The 19,621-nt window shown below is 48.8% G+C and overlaps 1 protein-coding gene across 1 annotated transcript in view; it reads left to right on the top strand.

The window, feature by feature from the left end:
- LOC147115212 (uncharacterized) overlaps positions 1–19,621 on the top strand; it is a 139,617-nt gene that overhangs the window by 110,044 nt on the left and 9,952 nt on the right. The window contains exons 16-19 of the mRNA XM_085993576.1: positions 542–740; positions 2,851–3,052; positions 11,850–11,989; positions 15,851–16,011. Coding sequence (XP_085849702.1) covers positions 542–740; positions 2,851–3,052; positions 11,850–11,989; positions 15,851–16,011 — 702 coding nt within the window. The remainder of the gene's footprint in view (positions 1–541; positions 741–2,850; positions 3,053–11,849; positions 11,990–15,850; positions 16,012–19,621) is intronic.

Here is a 19,621-nt window from a genome sequence, read left to right on the forward strand (position 1 = left end):
TGCGCCATCTCATTAGCCCATTGGAACTGATGCCTGCTGAGAACAGGTGTAGGTTCCATTGTGTGTCTAGTAGAGACTCCAACCTGCCGGAGGGAGCAGGTAGCAATCCTGGAGGGAATGGATTACCTTGCAGGGATGGCCCGATAGTTCCTTTAGGAGCTACGGAGTTGGGGGGCTGCTCTGTTCCTATAAGATCCTTCCTGGGCCTCGGCTGCTTTGTTGGAGCTGGTCCAACATTTTGGGCCTCAGTCTGAGTCGGCGCCCCACTGATGCACCCTTACAGGTACAATGTGCCTGCCCCAACCATGCTAATGATCACACCCCCAGAATTCAAGACACAGGCGGTGGTCTCTACTTTGGACGGCTGTGGGTTCCACTCCACCACACTTGTGGCAGTGGAATGGGCCCTTCGGAACTTCAGCCCTTTTATAATTGTGAAAATGAACAATCACAGAAGACACAACTAACTGCTCACGGTGTTTTCCGCTTTGTATATCTTTTCCCAATGATTTATTATCTTCCATCATTTCCTTGCTTCTAGGCCTAGTACCAAATATGACCACTGTGCCCCAGATGCTGTTTACTGTCTTTCGTATTACGCTGGTTGATGATTATGGGTTTGATGCTATGTACGCAAGGGACCCAGTAATGGCGTACTTTCTCTGTGGAACATTTCTTGGGGTCTCGAGCATTCTTTGTATCAATCTTCTCATAGCACTGCTTTCAGACACCTTCCAAAGGTAAGACTTCATGAAAAATATTTAAGACGTAACAAATAATGTGACTTCCTTTGGTGAGTCAGTGGGTAAATGCGTGTGGTTTTGCTGCTGTTAGAGATATAGATCAAGGGTGGTGGCATGACAGGTCTCAGAATCTGTGGGGTAGAGGAGGGAAAATTATCCAGGTTTCCTGATCCTGATCACGTCAATGGACTTTAGTTGGACGTTCATAGGCTAACCAGTGTGGACAGGATCAAGCTAGACTGTAGTGCCCTCATAGTGGAATAGCACATCACACTGCCATCAGTATAGCTATTAATATCCTAGATAGTTCAGGGAGTGAGGTTGAGAAAGGTGCAATGGGTGAATCAACTCGCAAGTGGAGGTGGCAGGGTGCGAACCTATGCCATATGTCACAGGTATAGACAAAAGGTTGGCATCTTAATGGACCTGTCTTCATTCTTTGCCACATTCTTTGACTCTGCCATGAGTAGATGCAACAGCTGGTGGACAATATGCAACAGCGAGCCTCCAACATCATTGTAGACCTGCTGGAGGGACTTGTGGAACTGCAGACTTTTTCAAGGAGGCTTTGAGGGTGTCCTTGAAGTGTTTCCTCTGCCCACCTGGGGCTCTCTTGCCGTGTCGGAGTTCCGAGTAGAGCGCTTGTTTTAAGCCTCCTTGGAAAAAATGTAACATCCCCACCGACACCTGGGAATCCCTGGCCCAAGACCGCACAAAGTGGAGGAGAAGCATCCGGGAAGGCGCCGAACACCTCGAGTCTCTTCGCCAGGAGCAAGCGGAAGCCAAGCGCAGGCAGCGCAAGGAGCACACGTCAGCCCAAGCACCCCACCCACCCGCCCCTTCAACCACCGTCTGCCCCACCTGTGACAGAGACTGTAGGTCCCGCACTGGACTCATCAGTCACCTGCGAACTCATTTTTAATGTGGAAGCAAGTCATCCTCAGTTCCGAGGGACTGCCTAAGAAGAAGGAACTGCAGAGTGTCATCAATTGAGTGACATTTCCATGGCGATGGGCAGAGGAGCCCCAAAGCAAGGAGGGAGCAAGTGCCAAATCGCATTTTCTAACATGCTATGACTGGTGCCATTGAGACCTTGGGCATCCAGCTACTGGAGTCATTCGCTGCCAGATTTGACAGCCTGGTAGGTTGTTTGGAGAGTACCATGTTGATGAGGGTTATCCACATTGGAGATGCCCTACTCATATTTCTGAGGTGCCCATCATCAGGGCATGGCAGGAGAAGCGCCTTCCTCTCAAGGTACATCCTCCCACTTTTGCAAGGCTTCTCAAAGGATTGAGAAAGTACCAGAAAGCGGATAAGCATTGGGCACGACTGCATTATCGAACCACTCCAGCTGTTGCAGGGACATATCTGACCCAGCACCCAGCATTGCCTCATTGCTTGCCCCAACATCGCGCCTTGGAAAATTAGGCACGTATAAATCGAGCTCATGAGGCTGGGGGTTCAATTTTCTGACCTGTGGACTGCACGGCTCATCGCCGACCATGAGTTCAGAACTGTAGGGAGCAGTTTCAAAATTAATAAGCAAAATTCGAGCCAAGAAGAATATTTTCCAAGCACTGCACAATGTATTTGTGGAACATGCTCCCAGTAAAAGCAATTCCTTCTGTGTCAATTGGCTCTTTCAAAAAAGATCTGGAGAAATATTTATAAATGGGTTTGAAGGTTACGGGGTAAGTATAAGTTAAGATGGTTAAATACTCTATGGGATATGATGATGGGTGTGTTCTTGGGAGGTGGGGTTGTCTGTGTTTGGTAACGCTCCTGTGAAGTACCTTGGGACACGTTAAAGGTGCTATATAAATGCAAGTTGTTGTAGGAGGACAGGATTGACAAGTAGAGGGGTGAATAGATATTTTAGATACTGTGTTTGATTACCTTTAGGGTTTAGGGAGTAGTTACGCATAATTTTCCCTTGGGAGATTGATTGGGGGGTGGGGGGAAGGATTAGAGTCTGTGATATGTTAGATTGTACCTGCTCTTTGGAAAGAGTGAGGACTTTTGGCCGATGCTTTCTTGCAGTCTTCTATTGGTCGTTGATTTTCTTGACGTGGCTTGTGTTGATCGTTGATGGTTCTTATTTCAGAGTTTACGACAATGCAAATGCAAATGCAGCCATGCAACAGGCTAGCATTATACTTTACGTTGAAGACCATCTCAGTCAGAAAAGAAAGAATACGTTTCAAGAATTTATTCATGAGTCATGTGCACCTTTAGAGGTATTCTTTGACGATGATCTGACGATAGATCAAGAAGATGATCTCAAAAAAGTCACCGTTCAAATAAAGGTATTGTGAATCCTTTGATGCCGTCTTATTTGGTCAAAGCGAGTGCATCAAATTCTTGAAACATCTGCACCATAAATTAGAGTAAGGGGCAATTGGATGCAAGTGTGTTAGCAAGATTGTCCTTTGGGAAATGATTTTATATCAAGTCCAAACTGATGGGCTGAGGGAGTGATGGGTTATTTTATTTGAGGGCTGCAGACATCTCGCATGAAATAAGGCAGTCTGAGAATCTGAATTCAGTTTTTTTTTAAATCTAGAAATTAAAAGCTGGCATTAGTAAGAGTGACCGTGAAGCTGTCGGATTGTTGTAAAAGCCCAACTGATTCACCAATGCCCTTTTAGGGAATGAAACTTGCCATCCTTATCCAGTCTGGCCTGTCCGTGACTGCAATCCCACACCAATCTGGTTGACTCTTAACTGCCCTATGACATGGCCTAGCAAGACCTTTAGGTGTATCAAATCACTACACACTGCGGTTCACAAAAGAAGGCCCACCAGCAGCTTCTCAAAGTAATAAGGGATGGACAAATAATGTCCGCCTTGCCTACAATACCCACATCCCGAGAATTAATTTTAAAAAGTTATATACTTGGGCAACTGAATGTTTTCTTGGAGAGAGACGAGATTCAGGGATATGGTGAGAAGGCAAATAAGTGGGTTTGAGATCGGTGAAAAGGAGATAGGCTTTGTTGGACCTATTGGCCTTTGCTTATATTCAGAACAGTTCTTATATTCTTAGTCCCAACCCAGGTCGTAGTGAGCACAGGTCCACAGCACAATATTGTTACAATGTGGTACTAAATTGGCAATCTTACTGAGAAGCTAAAAGGGCAGCTGGTGTGGAAAATGAAAAAAATCATATTGTGGCGGAGCCACTAAGGGACTCCGATCAACTGTATACAATTCCCTTTAACAATTTGTTAACTACAGCCTGAGTCTGTATCTTTGTATATACTGTTTGCATGTACAGAGCGCTGTCCCTTTAAGAGCGCGGGCAAACGCGATGACGTCATGCCATTCATCACGTGATCCCCCACCGGCGGGAAAAACGTGATGACGTCATGACACCAGCCACGGGACCGCCCAAGCAGTCCTCGTGGAGCCTCCTAACTGACTAGACCTGTATTCGTAGTTCTCGTGCATTTGTTTGTTAAACTCAGTTAGTTTTACATTAAACATCGTTTGTTTGATCGCCTGAGTCGACCTCAGTCTCTTGATAGGAACTAGACATTCCTATATTGGTGACCCAGACTTTTGCGAACGGTTTTCGCAGAAGGAACGAAGCATGGAAACAAACGCCGTTGCATTGAAGCTACCGCAATTCTGGGAGCAACAAGCGACCTCGTGGTTCATCCAGGTCGAAGCCCAGTTTGCACTACGGAACATCGTTGCGGATCAGACCCGTTACTTTTACGTGGTCTCCACACTCAACAGCTCCACCGCCTCGCGGATCGTCTGCCTGCTTGAGAACCCCCCGGACGACCGCAAGTATGAAACAATCAAGGCGCGGTTGTTACAGGTCTTTGGGCTCACGAAGGCGGAGCGCGCCCGCCGACTGCTCGCTATGCCCGGCCTCGGGGACTCCAAGCCGCCTGAGCTCATGAGCAAAATGCTCACGCTCCTTGGCTCCGAACCGGAATGCTTCCTCTTTCGGGAGCTCTTCCTCAGTCAGTTACTGGGGCAAGTACAAACTGCCCTGGCCAGGTCCGAAGTCACAGACTGCACAGTGCTTGCTGCCAAAGCAGACAAGATTTTCGCGGTGACGCAGCAATACTGCGCTGCCACGAAGCACCCATCCCCCACAGACTCTGTCCCAGCTCCTCAATCTTCGGGGCTGTGCTTCTACCATGCGCGATTTGGCGCGAAAGGCAAATGTTGCCGCCCTCCCTGCAGCTTCTCTCCCAAAAAAAACCAACTGCAACCCTGGCAAAAGAAGAACGGGTCTGACGGGTGCCCCGCGGCTGCGATGGCAATCTGAAATGCTGGCAAGCTACTGTTCATCACCGATTCCATCTCTGGTCGGCAATTCCTATGCGACACCGGCGTACAGTGCAGCATTCTACCCGCGTCCGCAATTGATGTACAAGCTGGGAGGCACGGCCTCTCCCTCGAAGCAGCTAATGGCGGAGCTATCCGGACTTTCGGCAAACGGCGGGTCCAGGTGTGCTTCGGCGGCCAGCAATTTGTTTGGGAATTTGTTACGGCCAAGGTTTCACAAGCCATTCTCGGTGCGGATTTCCTGTGCGCCAACGGCCTCCTGGTCGATGTGCGGAACCGGCGGCTGATCAACGCGGCCACGTTTCACTCTATTCCTTGCCACCGTTGTAACACCACGTCGCGCACCGTCTCCTGCGCTTTCCCAACTCCGGATGAGTTCGCTCGCCTGCTAAGTGAATTTCCAGACCTGACCAGACCTACGTTCTCCTCTACGGCCGCGAAACATGGTGTGGAACACCACATTACCACCACCGGCCCCCCGGTCCACGCGCGGGCCCGGCGCCTCGAACACGGCAAGCTGGCGGTCACGAAGGCGGAGTTCGCTACGATGGAACGCCTGGGGATTATTCGCCGGTCGAATAGTCCCTGGTCTTCGCCTCTCCACATAGTACCGAAACCTGGCGGCGGATGGCGGCCATGCGGCGACTATCGGCAACTTACTGACGCTACCACTCCTGATCGATACCCAATCCCCCACATGCAGGATTTCTTTGCCCATTTGGCTGGGAACACCATGTTTTCTAAGGTGGATCTGGTCCGAGGCTACCACCAGGTCCCGGTACACCGGCAGGACGTGCAGAAGACCGCAGTCACCACCCCATTCGGCCTTTTTGAATTTTTGAGGATGCTTTTTGGGTTGAAGAACGCCGCCCAGGCCTTCCAGCGCCTCATGGACTCCGTGCTGCGGGACCTCAAGTTCCTTTTCGTCTCCTTGGATGACATCCTCGTGGCCAGTCGGAATAAGGAGGAACACATCGCGCACCTACGCACACTCTTTCGACGCCTCAGCCAACACGGCCTGATTCTCAACCCGGCCAAGTGTCAGTTTGGTCTGCCCCACATTGATTTCCTGGGACATCGCATTACATCGGAGGGAGCGGTGCCTTTGCAAGCGAAGGTAGAGGCAGTGACATCCTTTCCGCGCCCGCAGACCACCAAGGCCCTGCAGGAGTTCCTCGGGACCACCGTTTTGTGCCTAAGGCAGCTCTGCTCATGCAGCCCCTGTATGAGGCCCTCAAGGGCAAGTCTGGCAACGATCTGGTAAGCTGGACGGTCGACATGGACCGGGCGTTCGTTGACACAAAAAGTGCCCTAGCCAACGCGACCATGCTGGCGCACCCGCTGCCAGGTGCCACCATCGCCCTCACCACCGACACGTCAGACTACGCCATCGGTGCAGTGCAGGAACAGTGAGTAAATGGAACGTGGCAACCGCTGGCGTTCGGCAGCCGTCAACTACGGCGAAACAAGCGGAAGTACAGTACCTTCGACCGGGAGTTGCTGGCTCTTTTTCTGGCCATCCGCCATTTCCGGTTCTTGCTGGAAGGACATCCCTTCACTGCTTTTGTGGACCATAAGCCACTAACGTTCGCTATGGCCAAGACCGCCGAACCGTGGTCAGCCTGACAACAACGTCAGCTAACGTTTATCTCCGAATTCACTACTGATATTCAGCACGTGGCCGGTAAAGACAACCTGGTGGCAGATTGCCTCTCCCGTGCGACCGTTCAGGCAGTCCAGCTCGGCATCGACTATGCCCTCATGGCTGCGGATCAAGCCTCGGATCCAGAGTTGCAAGCTTACCGAACCAGTTCCTCTAGCCTCCAAGCGGCCGACGTCAAATTCCATGCCGTAGGCACCACGCTACTTTGTGACGTCTCCGTAGGAGATCCTCGCCCTATCGTGCCGGTCGCCTGGCGCCGCAAAGTTTTTGACGCCATACACTGGTTGTCACACCCTGGCATGAAGGCCTCGCAAAGGCTGATGTCGTCCAAGTTCGTTTGGCGGGGCATGCATATGGATGTCCGCGACTGGGCCAACACCTGCGTGGTCTGTCAAAAGGCCAAGGTGTAGCGTCACGTCAAAGCTCCATTGGCCACCTTCGCTGTTCCGGAGCGACAGTTCGATCACATGAATGTGGACCTGGTGGGGCCACTTCCACCTTCTCATGGGTTTACACATATCCTTACGATGGTAGACCGCACCACTAGATGGCCAGAGGCAGTTCCCTTGTCATCCACCACTTTGGCAGACGTGGCCAGGGCATTCATCTCCTCTTGGGTCGCCCGTTTCGGGTTACCGGCGGACATCTCTTCTGATCGTGGACCGCAGTTTTCCTCTGAACTCTGGAACGCAGTGGCTCAGGGGCTCGGCATCAAGCTACATCGCACCACAGCCTACCATCCACAGGCGAACGGCCTGTGCGAACGATTTCACAGGTCGCTCAAAGCCGCACTGAGGGCCAGCCTCCAAGGCGCTGGATGGGTTGACAGGCTACCATGGGTCCTGTTGGGTCTTCGCACGGCACCCAAGGAGGATCTTCGCTCGTCCTCGGCAGAGCTCGTCTATGGCCAGCCGCTACGCGTACCAGGGGATTTCCTTCCGACTCCAACAGAGCCATGGTCCGCATCCAATCAACTCGATCAGCCACTAGGAGGCAGCCAGGTATTTTGCACCAGTACCAACGTCGCATCACGGCTTTCAGAGCTCCCACGTCCCAGCAGAGCTGAAGAACGCCGAATATGTGTTCATCCGCCACGACGCTCATCGGGATCCGCTCAAGGCCCCTTACACTGGTCCTTTCCGCGTGCTAGAGCCGGGAGACAAAACTTTCTCGGTGGATATCGGAGGTAAACCGGGCCACATTTCGGTTGACCAGTTGAAGCCGGCACACTTGGACCTTGACCGCCCAGTCGAGACCGCACAGCCGCCAAAATGTGGTCGACCGCCCACAGTCGCCGTGCCAGATCAAGCGCAACCGCCCGCCGTCCAGCAGCTTCCACTTCAAGTGTACAGAAGTCGCTCTGACAGGCTTGTCAGGCCTCCTCGCCGTTTCACTTTTTCGGTTAAAGACAATTCTGGGGGGGCGTATGTGGTGGAGCCACTAAGGGACTCCGATCAACTGTATATAATTCCCTTTAACAATTTGTTAACTACAGCCTGAGTCTGTATCTTTGTATATACTGTTTGCATGTACAGAGCGCGGTCCCTTTAAGAGCGCGGGCAAACGCGATGACGTCACGCCGTTCATCACGTGATCCCCCACCGGCGGGAAAAACGTGATGACGTCATGACGCCAGCCACGGGACCGCCCAAGCAGTCCTCGTGGTGCCTCCGAACTGACTAGACCTGTATTCGTAGTTCTCGTGCATTTGTTTGTTAAACTCAGTTAGTTTTACATTAAACATCGTTTGTTTGATCGCCTGAGTCGACCTCAGTCTTTTGATAGGAACTAGACATTCCTACAATATCAGTTCAGTTGGAGATGTTCTTATGAGGTTGGGCACAATGTACATTGTTGGGGCAGAGCAGAGAGAAGGTACATCTGACAGTGCTATACTTGAACCAGCAGTAATCCATGCTGATGCTAGGGTTATTTTCCCAACACTGAGAATAACATTTTTTCCTCTAGAATCTGCTGTAGAGAATTCAATGGATAAGAAAATCGGGCAGGGTGCAAAACAGGCAACCGATTCGCCATCGATTGTTTTGTATTACTGCTAAAGTAAAGTGAAGAAATTCACCCCCTTTGGCCGCGATTTCCCCAACCTCGACGGGTCCAGTGCGGCCGGGGTTGGTGGCGGGTCCCGACCTCGCTGCTGGCTCCAGACCGCACTGTAGAATGATTTTCCCTGATTGGGCTTGTCAAGCCTGCTCAGCGTGTTTGCCGGCCAATTTAAGGAAATAGATCTGATGATGTCATTTGATGATGCGTCATCAGCCAGTTTCCTTAAAGGGACCATGCGCAAATTGATTTTGACATTTGTGCTGTCAGTGTTCTACAGCATTGAGGTGCTGCAAACACTGACAAGTGCTGCACAGAGGTGCACGGCTGCACCCAGGCTCTCCCATGACTCCCTCCATATGCTTATAGAGGGAGTCACAGCATGCAGGAGGTCCTCTTCCCTTCCCATGGGCGGAAGAGACCTCCCCAGGAGATCAACACAGCCTGGTTGCACATTGCACAGGAGGACACAAGCAGGGATGTCATCAGGAGGACCAGGCTGTAGTGGCGCAAACCTTTCAATGATCTCAGTAGATCACGAAACGTTACTGCAAAGCCACACTCAACCTCATCCTGCTGTGCCCCTCATCACATCCCCATCACTCTGCCTTCCTTACCCTACTCCTGCACATCCTTACTCACACCAACTTACCTTGCACCTCCACCCATCCCTCGCTATCTACATTATCACTTCCCCATCTCAGTAGCCACCCCTCACACTCACCCTCATCCTAGTGCAATCATACCAACTAACAACACACAAGGGTAGGCACTTGTGTGTTTTATCCAATGTTCATGTGAAGTTTCTGTTGATGTGGTGTCAAACATTGAAACCTTTATTTTCAACACTTTGCGTTCTTGGACAGATCTGTGTGCACCTTTGGAAGTGGCTTAGTGAGTTGCAGTGAATCGTAAGACATAACGGTACCCCCCGCAATGGTGGTGTGAAGGGAATGGCTTGGGCATTGTAGGGATGCTTTATGGTGTTGGTGTGGGGTGGTGCCAACCTGGCACATCATGTGGCAGCCAGGATATACAGCGTCAAATGAAGTAAATGGCTATGGTGGGGCCAACCCTGGCCTCCCGGGCAGCAATGTGGTCGGGTGTTGATGCAGCATCAGTTGATTGCGGAGAAGGTTGGTGTTGTTGTTGGTGCTGCTGATGCTGCTGGTATTGGGGCTGATCGTGGTGGGATTCTGAGGACCAAGGTGAGATAGTTTCAAGGGCAACGATGCTGATGTAGTTGATGGCAGGTGAAGTTGAGATGACCGAAGCGATCTGTCTTTGGTGAGAGAGGTTGTTCCAATGAGGTGGCACTGGATACAAAGTTTACTCCAAACACTTGCAACCTGCATAAAGCTCAATCTGTCTTCCAAATGCAGTTAGCAACAGCTTCTGAGCTTGGAAAGTGAACAGCTATGAGATGGGAGCTTTTATAGCACATTTGTAGCTGTCAAGTAAAGAGATGATTTCATGGTAACATAACTCCCGACCTGCTTACCTGACGTGACCCCCGAGCAGCGTAGGTGGGTGACCTTGTAAAATGGTACGGTGAGCTCAAAATACTTTTTAAGTAGCTCTTAACAAGGTCATAATGACCTAAATTGCCTCCCTCGCCACTGCGTGTCCCGTCAGTATTTTTTATTCGTATATGGGATGTGGGGATCGCTGGCAAGGCCAGCATTTATTTCCCATCCCTAATTGCCCTTGAGAAGGTGGTGGCGAGCTGCCTTCTTGAACCGCTGCAGTCCGTGTGGTGAAGGTTCTCCCACAGTGCTGTTAGGGAGGGAGTTCCAGGATTTTGACCCAGCGACGATGAAGGATCGGCGATATGCTTCCAAGTCAGGATGGTGTCTGACTTGGAGGGCAACTTGGAGGTGGTGGTGTTCCCATGCACCTGCTGCCCTTGTCCTTCTAGGTGGTAGTGGTTGCGGGTTTGGGAGGTGCTGCCGAAGAAGCCTTGGCAAGTTGCTGCAGTGCATCTTGTAGATGGTACACACTGCAGCCACGGTATGCCGGTGGTGGGGGGAGTGAATGTTTAAGGTGGTGGATGGGGTGCCAATCAAGTGGGCTGCTTTGTCCTGGATGGTGTCGAGCTTCTTGAGTGTTGTTGGAGCTGCACTCATCCAGGCAAGTGGAGAGTATCCCATCACACTCCTTACTTGTGCCTTGCAGATGGTGGAAAGGCTTTGGGGAGTCAGGAGGTGAGGCACTCGCCGCAGAATACCAAGCCTCTGACCTGCTCTTGTTGCCACTGTATTTATGTGGCTGGTCCAGTTAAGTTTCTGGTCAATGGTGACCCCCAGGATGTTGATGGTGGGGGATTCGGCGATGGTAATACTGTTGAATGTCAAGGGGAGGTGGTTGGACTCTCGCTTGTTGGAGATAGTCATTGCCTGGCACTTAAGTGGCAGGTAACATTCGCGCCACAGAACGGCCCAAGCCTGAACGTCGTCCAGGTCTTGTTGCATGCGGGCGTGGACTGCTTCATTTTCTGAGGAGTTGTGAATGGCGCTGAACACTGCAGTCATCAGCGAACATCCCCATTCCTGACCTTATGTTGGAGGGAAGGTCATTGATGAAGCAGCTGAAGATGGATGGGCCCGACATCTGGGAAAGTCCCTTGACAGCAAGTTCCCGACCCACTGTCAGAAATTTTTTTTTCCCATGCAACCCGCCACCAAAGGCGCCTGCTGACCCCCCACCCCCTGCCACCCCGGATAATTCCCCCCTATATGTTTAGCAAGGTGAGGGATGTTGGTGCTACAGAATGAAATGTCAGTCACCCAGTCACAGTACTGAGCACTCGTTTGTTACTCCATAATTAGATGCAGAGTAAAGCTCCCTCTATCTGCCCCAACAATGTTCTTCAGTCTCAACCTTAGGAGAGCACCATTTCCGTTTCCTAAACTACTTAGCCAGCCTCTGGTCTCTGAGAGAGGTGTTTAAGATGAAAGGCCTAATCCATTGCATAATCCAATTTCCCCAATATTTTTTTTAAAAACCGATCTGGAAGTAAGTACTCACCATTCTCAATACTTAATCTACTAACTCTGAAATATATCCCTGTTCAGGAAGATTTAGATAATCTCACAAATATGATGCAAATGGAAGAATGGGAGAAACCTGATTATGAACAGAGTCCTGTACTCAAACGCTCTAGAAAGATTTTGGGCAACAGCCGTAACCAAAGTGAAGATCGACGTTCGGAACAGTAAGTAGCTGTTCCTAAATGTTCAATCTATCTTTTGATTCACACGTTACTGCACAGTCGTATTGAGTTCATAATTGCTCATTTAGAATTGAACAACCCCCTTCTGGCCAACACCTCCTGGAACAGGACCTCCAGAGCAGCATATTGAAATAATATTCTACAGTTTTGCCTTGCTGCAGCCACATAAGAACATAAGAACATAAGAAATAGTAGCAGGAGTAGGCCATTTGGCCCCTCGAGCCTGCTCCGCCATTCAATAAGATCATGGCTGATCTTCTACCTCATCTCCACTTTCCTGCACTATCCCCATGTTCCTTGATTCCCTTAATATTCAAAAATCTATCGATCTCTGTCTTGAATTTACTCAACGACTGAGCCTCCACAGTCCTCTGGGGTAGAGAATTCCAAAGATTCACCACCCTCAGTGAAGAAATTTCTCCTCATCTCAGTCCTAAATGGCCGACCCTTTATTCTGAGACTGTGACACCTGGTTCTAGACTCCCCAGCCAGGGAAAACATCCTCCCTGCATCTACCCTGTAAGAATTTTGTATGTTTCAATGAGATCACCTCTCATTCTTCTAAACTCTAGAGAATATAGGCCTAGTCTACGCAATCTCTCCTCATAGGACAATCCCCCCATCCCAGGAACCATATCTCCCCTTTAGAACCAGTACAGTTTTAAGATGACTCGAGGCCCTTTAAGAGTTGCTGGCATCAGATAAACTGCCCTCGAACCCACCGGCCCCCCTCCCCTCCCCACTATCCCATGCACACTCCTTGTGCTTTGTGCACTACATGCTGGGACGCTGTGATAACTTGTAAATGAGATGACCACACGTTCTAACGTGAGCTCAGACCTCACACTCCATACAGTACCAGAAGACTGGTGGTCTCACTGCAGCTGTGCCAGGACTGCACTATTGGCCCCATGAAGACATAAGGGTAGAGTTTCCGCTTTGGGCGCAATCAGCAATCCGGGCGCAAATTGCATGCGAAATTGAACTACTTTTCTGAAATGAAGTTATGGTTCAAATTTCCGCTCAAGCTCATTTGCAAAATCACAAACATAAAATCGGGTAGTGTTTTAGAACGTAATTGGTTTCCCCCCCCCCCCCCCCCCTTGCATTAAAAGATATTCCTTGATATATTTAAGAGTGGTGACCTGGTGCAGTTTTATTAATACAGCTGAAAATGGGATTATCACAAGAAATAAACATTTTTATCAGTGTCTAGTCCACCATCTGTGAGTAACCTGATTTTAAAGAACTGAAAATTACTTTCAAAAAACTATACAGAAACGTTTACTAGTTTCATTGGTGTACAGTAGTTTCTTAGTAACTTAAATATTTTTTAATATTTATAAGCTTTTAAAAAGTGCCTATTAGTGCCCTTGCACCTAAAATTTTAAGAGTCTCCTCTAAGGCCCGCAATGGCAGAAACTCGCCACACTCATTAATTCGATCTGGAGTCGTGGCCCATTTTGTGGGCAGGGCCGGCTTCCAGCACGGCCTTTCTTTTTAAACCAGCGCAAAGATTGCAGAAACTCGATTGTCGCTGGACGCAACTTGCGCTTGAAATTCCTCGATCTTTAGCGCTGGTTTGGCCGAGCTTGGGTGAATTGCGCTGGAAACTCTAGCGCCACCTAACGGAAACTCTACCGCATACAGCCTATCTAATCAGGTCACAATTTAACGGCTCGATTGAAGCAAATCAGTTTTCCTCTGCAATGAACCGCTTCCAGCCTCTGAGGTACATCTTTTGGCAAGTCATCGATAAGTTTCATCCCAGTTCTTTTTCTTCTTTTCCGAACTTCAAGCTAACATCTTGCATGTACTTTTTTTTATTACATACTTCAACTAACTGACACAGCTGAGTTAACTGTTGGATTACTGTCTAAATTAAATACACTCCATTTAAGCACCTTAATTTATAAGGATTATTAAACCATTACTTCATGCAGTCTGACTAATCTGCCATTCTTCATCAAGATTAGAATTCCAATTAAAACAGTACAAAGACGTCAGTAAATTTTAATTGTCTGACTAACTTTATTTCAGTACATCTTTCACACGGGTATGACCATGTCCAACCAGAGAGAGCATAATCGTCTTCCCTTGACGTTCAATGGCATTACCATCAATGCTCCCTGTAAGCAGCGTGGGGGCACAGCGCTCCAGAGGTCCTGCACAGCCGACTTTTCAATAGGAAAACCGCGCATGCACGGTATTTTGAATGGGCTGTGTAGCCCAATTTTTTTTAAATTACAGAGAACATTAATTACCATTTCTAAGTCCTGCGCCATCAATATCTCGGGGGGTGGGGGGGGGGGTTCACAATTGACCAGAAACTCATTTTGCTACCCCTAACACAACCTCCTCCCCCGCCCCGCCCCGTCCCCTCTGAAATGAAAAGAGAACTCTCTTTCATTTGAGTTGTGCCCACTTCATTCATCACTATGCGCAGGGTTCAAGTCCAGTTCACGTTCCAACCTGCTTTATGTGCAGAAGTTAACCATTTAGTACTGGATTTACTGTAATGTTTCCTACAAGGTACTGATTTTTTTCTGGTCTGGGAAGTGGGGAAGGTCGCAATCAGCAGAGGGGAGAGAGAGTGGCCACGGTCGGCGGGGGGGGGGGATAGTCCGAAGGCTTCCTTGGGGGGACTGTGAGGTGCACTCCTGGTTGGCAGCTCCTGCCTCCCTTTCACTGCTGGGTTTCTGGACCTCTGGGAAACCCATGCAGCAGCAGTGAATTATAAATCAGGCTCCCAACTGCATTGTGGGAGTCCAATTTAAATATGTTAATTAAGTGCCCTGCCACTCCATGGCTGGACACTTGGGCGCCCCAATATCTGCCGGGTGCATGCATAGCATGTTGGGGACGCGTTCCCCGTATTTAAGCCTTTAACAACCACTCCCTCAGCGCCCCCCCCCCCCCCCCACCTCCCCAGCACCACCCCCGTCACTTTCCTGCCCGTCGTGGGGAGGGGGTTAATATCGAGGCCATTATTTCTGGCCACTGGACCTTCCCCAATACTTGGGAAGACCTGTACACGTCAGTGATTGGAGAACAACATCGGTGGCCTTTACAGACAGCAAGTGTTCAACAAGCCTGTGACCAGAAGCAACAGTCCAGCACACTGCAGGGGAACTAGTGAATACCATTCTTTACTTGCGCATCCAAAACAGCAGCACTGCCTCATTTACATTACACTGTCTCTTAACACTATGGTGCTTCATTTACATGACATTGCTGTCCCATTAAGTCATCCTCAGTTCTGAGGGACTGCCTAAGAAGAAGAAGAACAATATCTTCTTCTTAGGCAGTCCCTCGGAACCGAGGATGACTTGCTTCCACATTAAAAATGAGTTCTCGGTGACTGATGAGTCCAATGTGGGACCTACAGTCTCTGTCACAGGTGGGGCAGACGGTGGTTGAAGGGGCGGGTGGGTGGGGTGCTTGGTTGACGTGCGCTCCTTGTGCTGCCTGTGCTTGGCTTCCGCTTGCTCCCGGCGAAGAGACTCTCATCCTCGGTTCCGAGGGACTGCCTAAGAAGAAGAAGAACAATATAGTACTTCATTAACTACACAACCTAATTTACATTACACTACCCTATTAACAATGCAGTGCCTCATTTAAATTGGAACACTTTATTTAAGTTGCATCTTAATTTATATTCCACCACCTCATTTACTTTACACCATTTTATTTACTTTGCACCATCTCGTTAACTTTACAATATCTCATTAACATACAATGCCTCATTTACTTTATATAGTGCATTCATGAAAGTCAGGGCTGCTGTTGTCTGTGACGCTGTAATTTAAAGAGAGCCATAACATTTATTTTCTTCTTTTTCAGAAGCACGTCATCAAATCTAGCAATACATGAAGAGATTGCGAACCTACACCTGAAGGTTTCAGCCATTTCTGAACAACAGGAAAATGCAACTTCAAAACTCAGCAGCGAGTTACAGAGAACACAAGATTTGATCAATGAAATCCTCAGACACATTGGACCTGGTAAGTTGATACAATTAGGGAAAATGATCTGCAAGAAAGATGCTGTTCACTTATTAGCAATAATTACTCTGAATACCAAATATAAAGGGGGAAAAGTTGGGTTGCTTTGTGCCTCCCATTAGCGCTAACGGGGCGCAAAGCCGCTAACACCTCCCGCCAAATTCAGCGGGAGGTTAGCGATGGCGGTAGCGCCCTGTGGCGCTCTGCCATCGGCGATGACGTCATCGCCGTGCGCAGTGCCCCGCTCGCGCCCCGGCCGCAAACTTCAGGAGCACCCCCTGACCTATCGCCAGATGATATGTCCGACAAGGTCAGGGTGGCGTTTTTGCAGCCGCGGCGGCACAAGTTAAAGGGCAGGTGTCGGGCAGCCATTTTTTGGGGCCGACTGCCAGCACCTGCCCCCTTCCCCTTTTTTATTCAGGGTGCCGGCTGTGATCGTTCATCCCGGCTCTCCTCTTGAGTGACTGGCTGCTTTCCCGGCACCCCGCTCCCCGGTGGTCCAGCAGGGCCCCGGTGCGCACAGCGCTAGGCCCCTCCCCTTTAATCGGGAGGGAGGCCTGAAATACCTGGGGCGACGCGCATGGCGCTGTTGCACGTAGCCCCGCGATATTCAGTTGTAGCACCCCAGGAAGGAGGTGGGGAGCTTCCAGTAGCGCCCCGCCTCCTGCTTGGGGTGCTACCACTGAATTGACTGTGCAGGACGCTAACCTTTTCGGGAGCGCTAAAAGTAGCGCCCCGGCGAAGTTAGCACCCCAAAGGGGGCACCACCGAATTTCTCCCCCAAAGAGTTTAAATGATTTTATGACAAATAATGGGTCCTCTAGAGTGATTACAAGGCATAAACTTATTTGGGTTTTGGATAGTATTAAGACCAAGAGAGAACTTCAAGGCACCCATAAAAGGTATCTGAATCCCAAAATAAGAGGACTACCAAGAAACCATGCCCATGCACCATGTATTGATAATTTTTATAATGCACTAGTGGATGTCCAGTAGTGTTGCACGTGGTGTGTTATTTGGTTAGCTTACTAAGCACCAACAATAATCATCATAACCAATCAAGTAGAATCAGAGGGGTTCCCTTCCTCCACATCAGGATTTCTCTCCCTCTCTCTCTTTCACCCCTACCTGCTCCTCTGGGTTCCTTTCCTAGTTCCTTCAGCAAGGTACTTCCCCCTCAACTGGTTTTCTCTTGCCATTCCTCAACAGGGTCTTTCTCACTCCCTCATTTTTTTTCTGTTCCTTCAACTGGGTCATTCTGCTTCTCCCTTCCCCCTTCCAACAACTTCTCTACATGTGTGTCTCTCTCTTTCTGCTTCCCAAGGTGTGACGTTGCTAAACTAAAAATAAGTAAAATCTGGAGTCTGATAATTGGAAATAGACTCCTGCACATGTGCATATAGGTTATGTGAAGAAAGAGCCAAACCATATGGTAGTTCTTGAAAATTGTCTTTTTCACAGCGACGGACCCGTGCACATGTTCATTTTGGAGCATGTCTCTTTATTATATTTGTTATGTAAAAAAAAAAAACATTTTTAGTGGAATATAGTAGGTAGGTTAGGAACAGTCATGGTAGCTGCATCTTAGAGATTTTTTTGCTAGAATATGATTGTGTAGAAATTATTTTGATGAAATATGTTTGGGGAAAAAAATTAAAATTGGGCAGAAAGTTTTCCATACTATGATTAAGAAATGCGAAAGGTAGAAAGCAACAAATTAGAAAAGAGAAAATCACAGAGTTTGAGGAAGAGAAAATTAACGGTCAAACACAACGGTCAAAATATGGATGACAGAATGCATACGACATGAAAAATGTCATTATTAACATACTATGGGATTAGTAGGACCATTTTGCTGCGTTAGTTTAGCCACCAGTCACAGTGGATTTTGACATCAGGATGCGCCATGTCATAGAGTCATAATCATAGAGTCATAATGGCACAGAAGGAGACCATTCGGCCCATCGAGTCCGTGCTGGCTCTCTGTAGAGCAATCCAGTCAGTCCCATTCCCCCACTCTATCCCCGTAGCCCTGCAGGTTTATTTCCCTCAAGTGCCTATCCAGTCTCCCTTGAAAACATTGAGTGTCTCCGCTTCCACCACTTCCGTCGGCAGAGAATTCGAGGCCGAACCACTCGCTGCGTAAAAAAGTTTTTCCTCACACCCCCCTGTATCTCTTGCCCAAAACCTTAAATCTGTGTCCCCTAGTCCTTGTGCCATCAACTAGTGGGAACAGCCTTTCCCCGTCTAGCCTATCCAAACCCGTCATAACCTTGTACACCTCTATCAAATCACCCCTCAACCTCCTTTGCTCCAATGAAAGCAAATCCAGCTTCTCCAACCTGTCCTTGTAGGGAATGTCCCCCATCCCTGGAACCATTCTGGTAAATCTCCTCTGCACCCTCTCAAGGGCCTTCACAGCTTTCCTAAAGTGTGGTGACTAGAACTTGACGCAATCCTCCAGTTGTGGCCTAACTAGTGCTTTATAAAGGGTCAGCATAACTTCTCTACTTTTGTACTCAATACCTCTATTTATGAAGCCCAAGATCCCATATGCTTTGTTAACCACTCTCTCAATATGTCCTGCCACCTTCAGGGACCTATGCACATTAACTCCCAGGTCCCTCTCTCCCTGCACACTCTTTAAAACTGTGCCATTAAGAGTATATTGCCTCTCCCTGTTCCTTCTGCCAAAATGCATCACCTCACACTTCTCTCTATTAAATTCCATCTGCCACTTGTCTGCCCATTCTGCTCGCATTTCTATGTCCTGTTGCAGTCGATTGGTATCATCCTCACTGTTTGCCACACCCCCAAGTTTGGTGTCATTGGCAAATTTAGAAATTCTACACTATTCTAATAGCCAGGTCAAAAAAGCAGTGGCCCCAGCACTGACCCTTGGGGAACACCACTGTCTACCATCCACCAGTCTGAAAAATAGCCATTTACCACAACTTGCTGTTTTCTGTCCTTAAGGCAATTCCTTATCCAAGCTGCCACTGACCCACCTATTCCACGAGCCTCAATTTTGTTAACCAGCCTTCTATGTGGTACTTTGTCAAACGCCTTCTGAAAATCCATGTAGACAACATCAATTGCATTCTCTTCATCAATCCCCTCTGTTACTTCATTAAAAAATTTAATTAGATTAGTCAAACACGATCTGCCTTTCACAAATCCGTGTTGGCTCTCCTTAATTAGCTTAAACCTCTCCAAGTGCCCATTAATTTTTTCCTTGATTATTGTTTCTAAAACTTTACCCACCACTGATGTTAAACTGATCGGCCTGTTGTTACTAGGATTGTCCTTGCACCCTTTCTTGAACAATGGTGTCACATTTGCCACTTTCCAATCCTCCGGCGCCTCCCCCGCATCTAGGGAAGATTGGAAAATTATGGCAAGCCCTTCCGCTATCTCCTCCCCCAATTCCTTTAGCAAACTGGGATGCAAGCCATCTGGACCAGGCGACTTGTCCACGCTAAGCATACCCAGCCTTTCTCATACATACTGTCTAGCAATTTTCACCCCTTTAATTGCTTCTACCTTTTCCATTTCTACTGATATTTTGTCAGCATCCACCTCCTTAGGAAACACCGATACAAAGTACTCA

The sequence above is a fragment of the Somniosus microcephalus genome, chromosome 7, assembly GCF_052327205.1.
Source record: "Somniosus microcephalus isolate GS21.2 chromosome 7, FLI_Smic_1.0, whole genome shotgun sequence".
NCBI classification, from domain to species: Eukaryota; Metazoa; Chordata; class Chondrichthyes; order Squaliformes; family Somniosidae; genus Somniosus; species Somniosus microcephalus.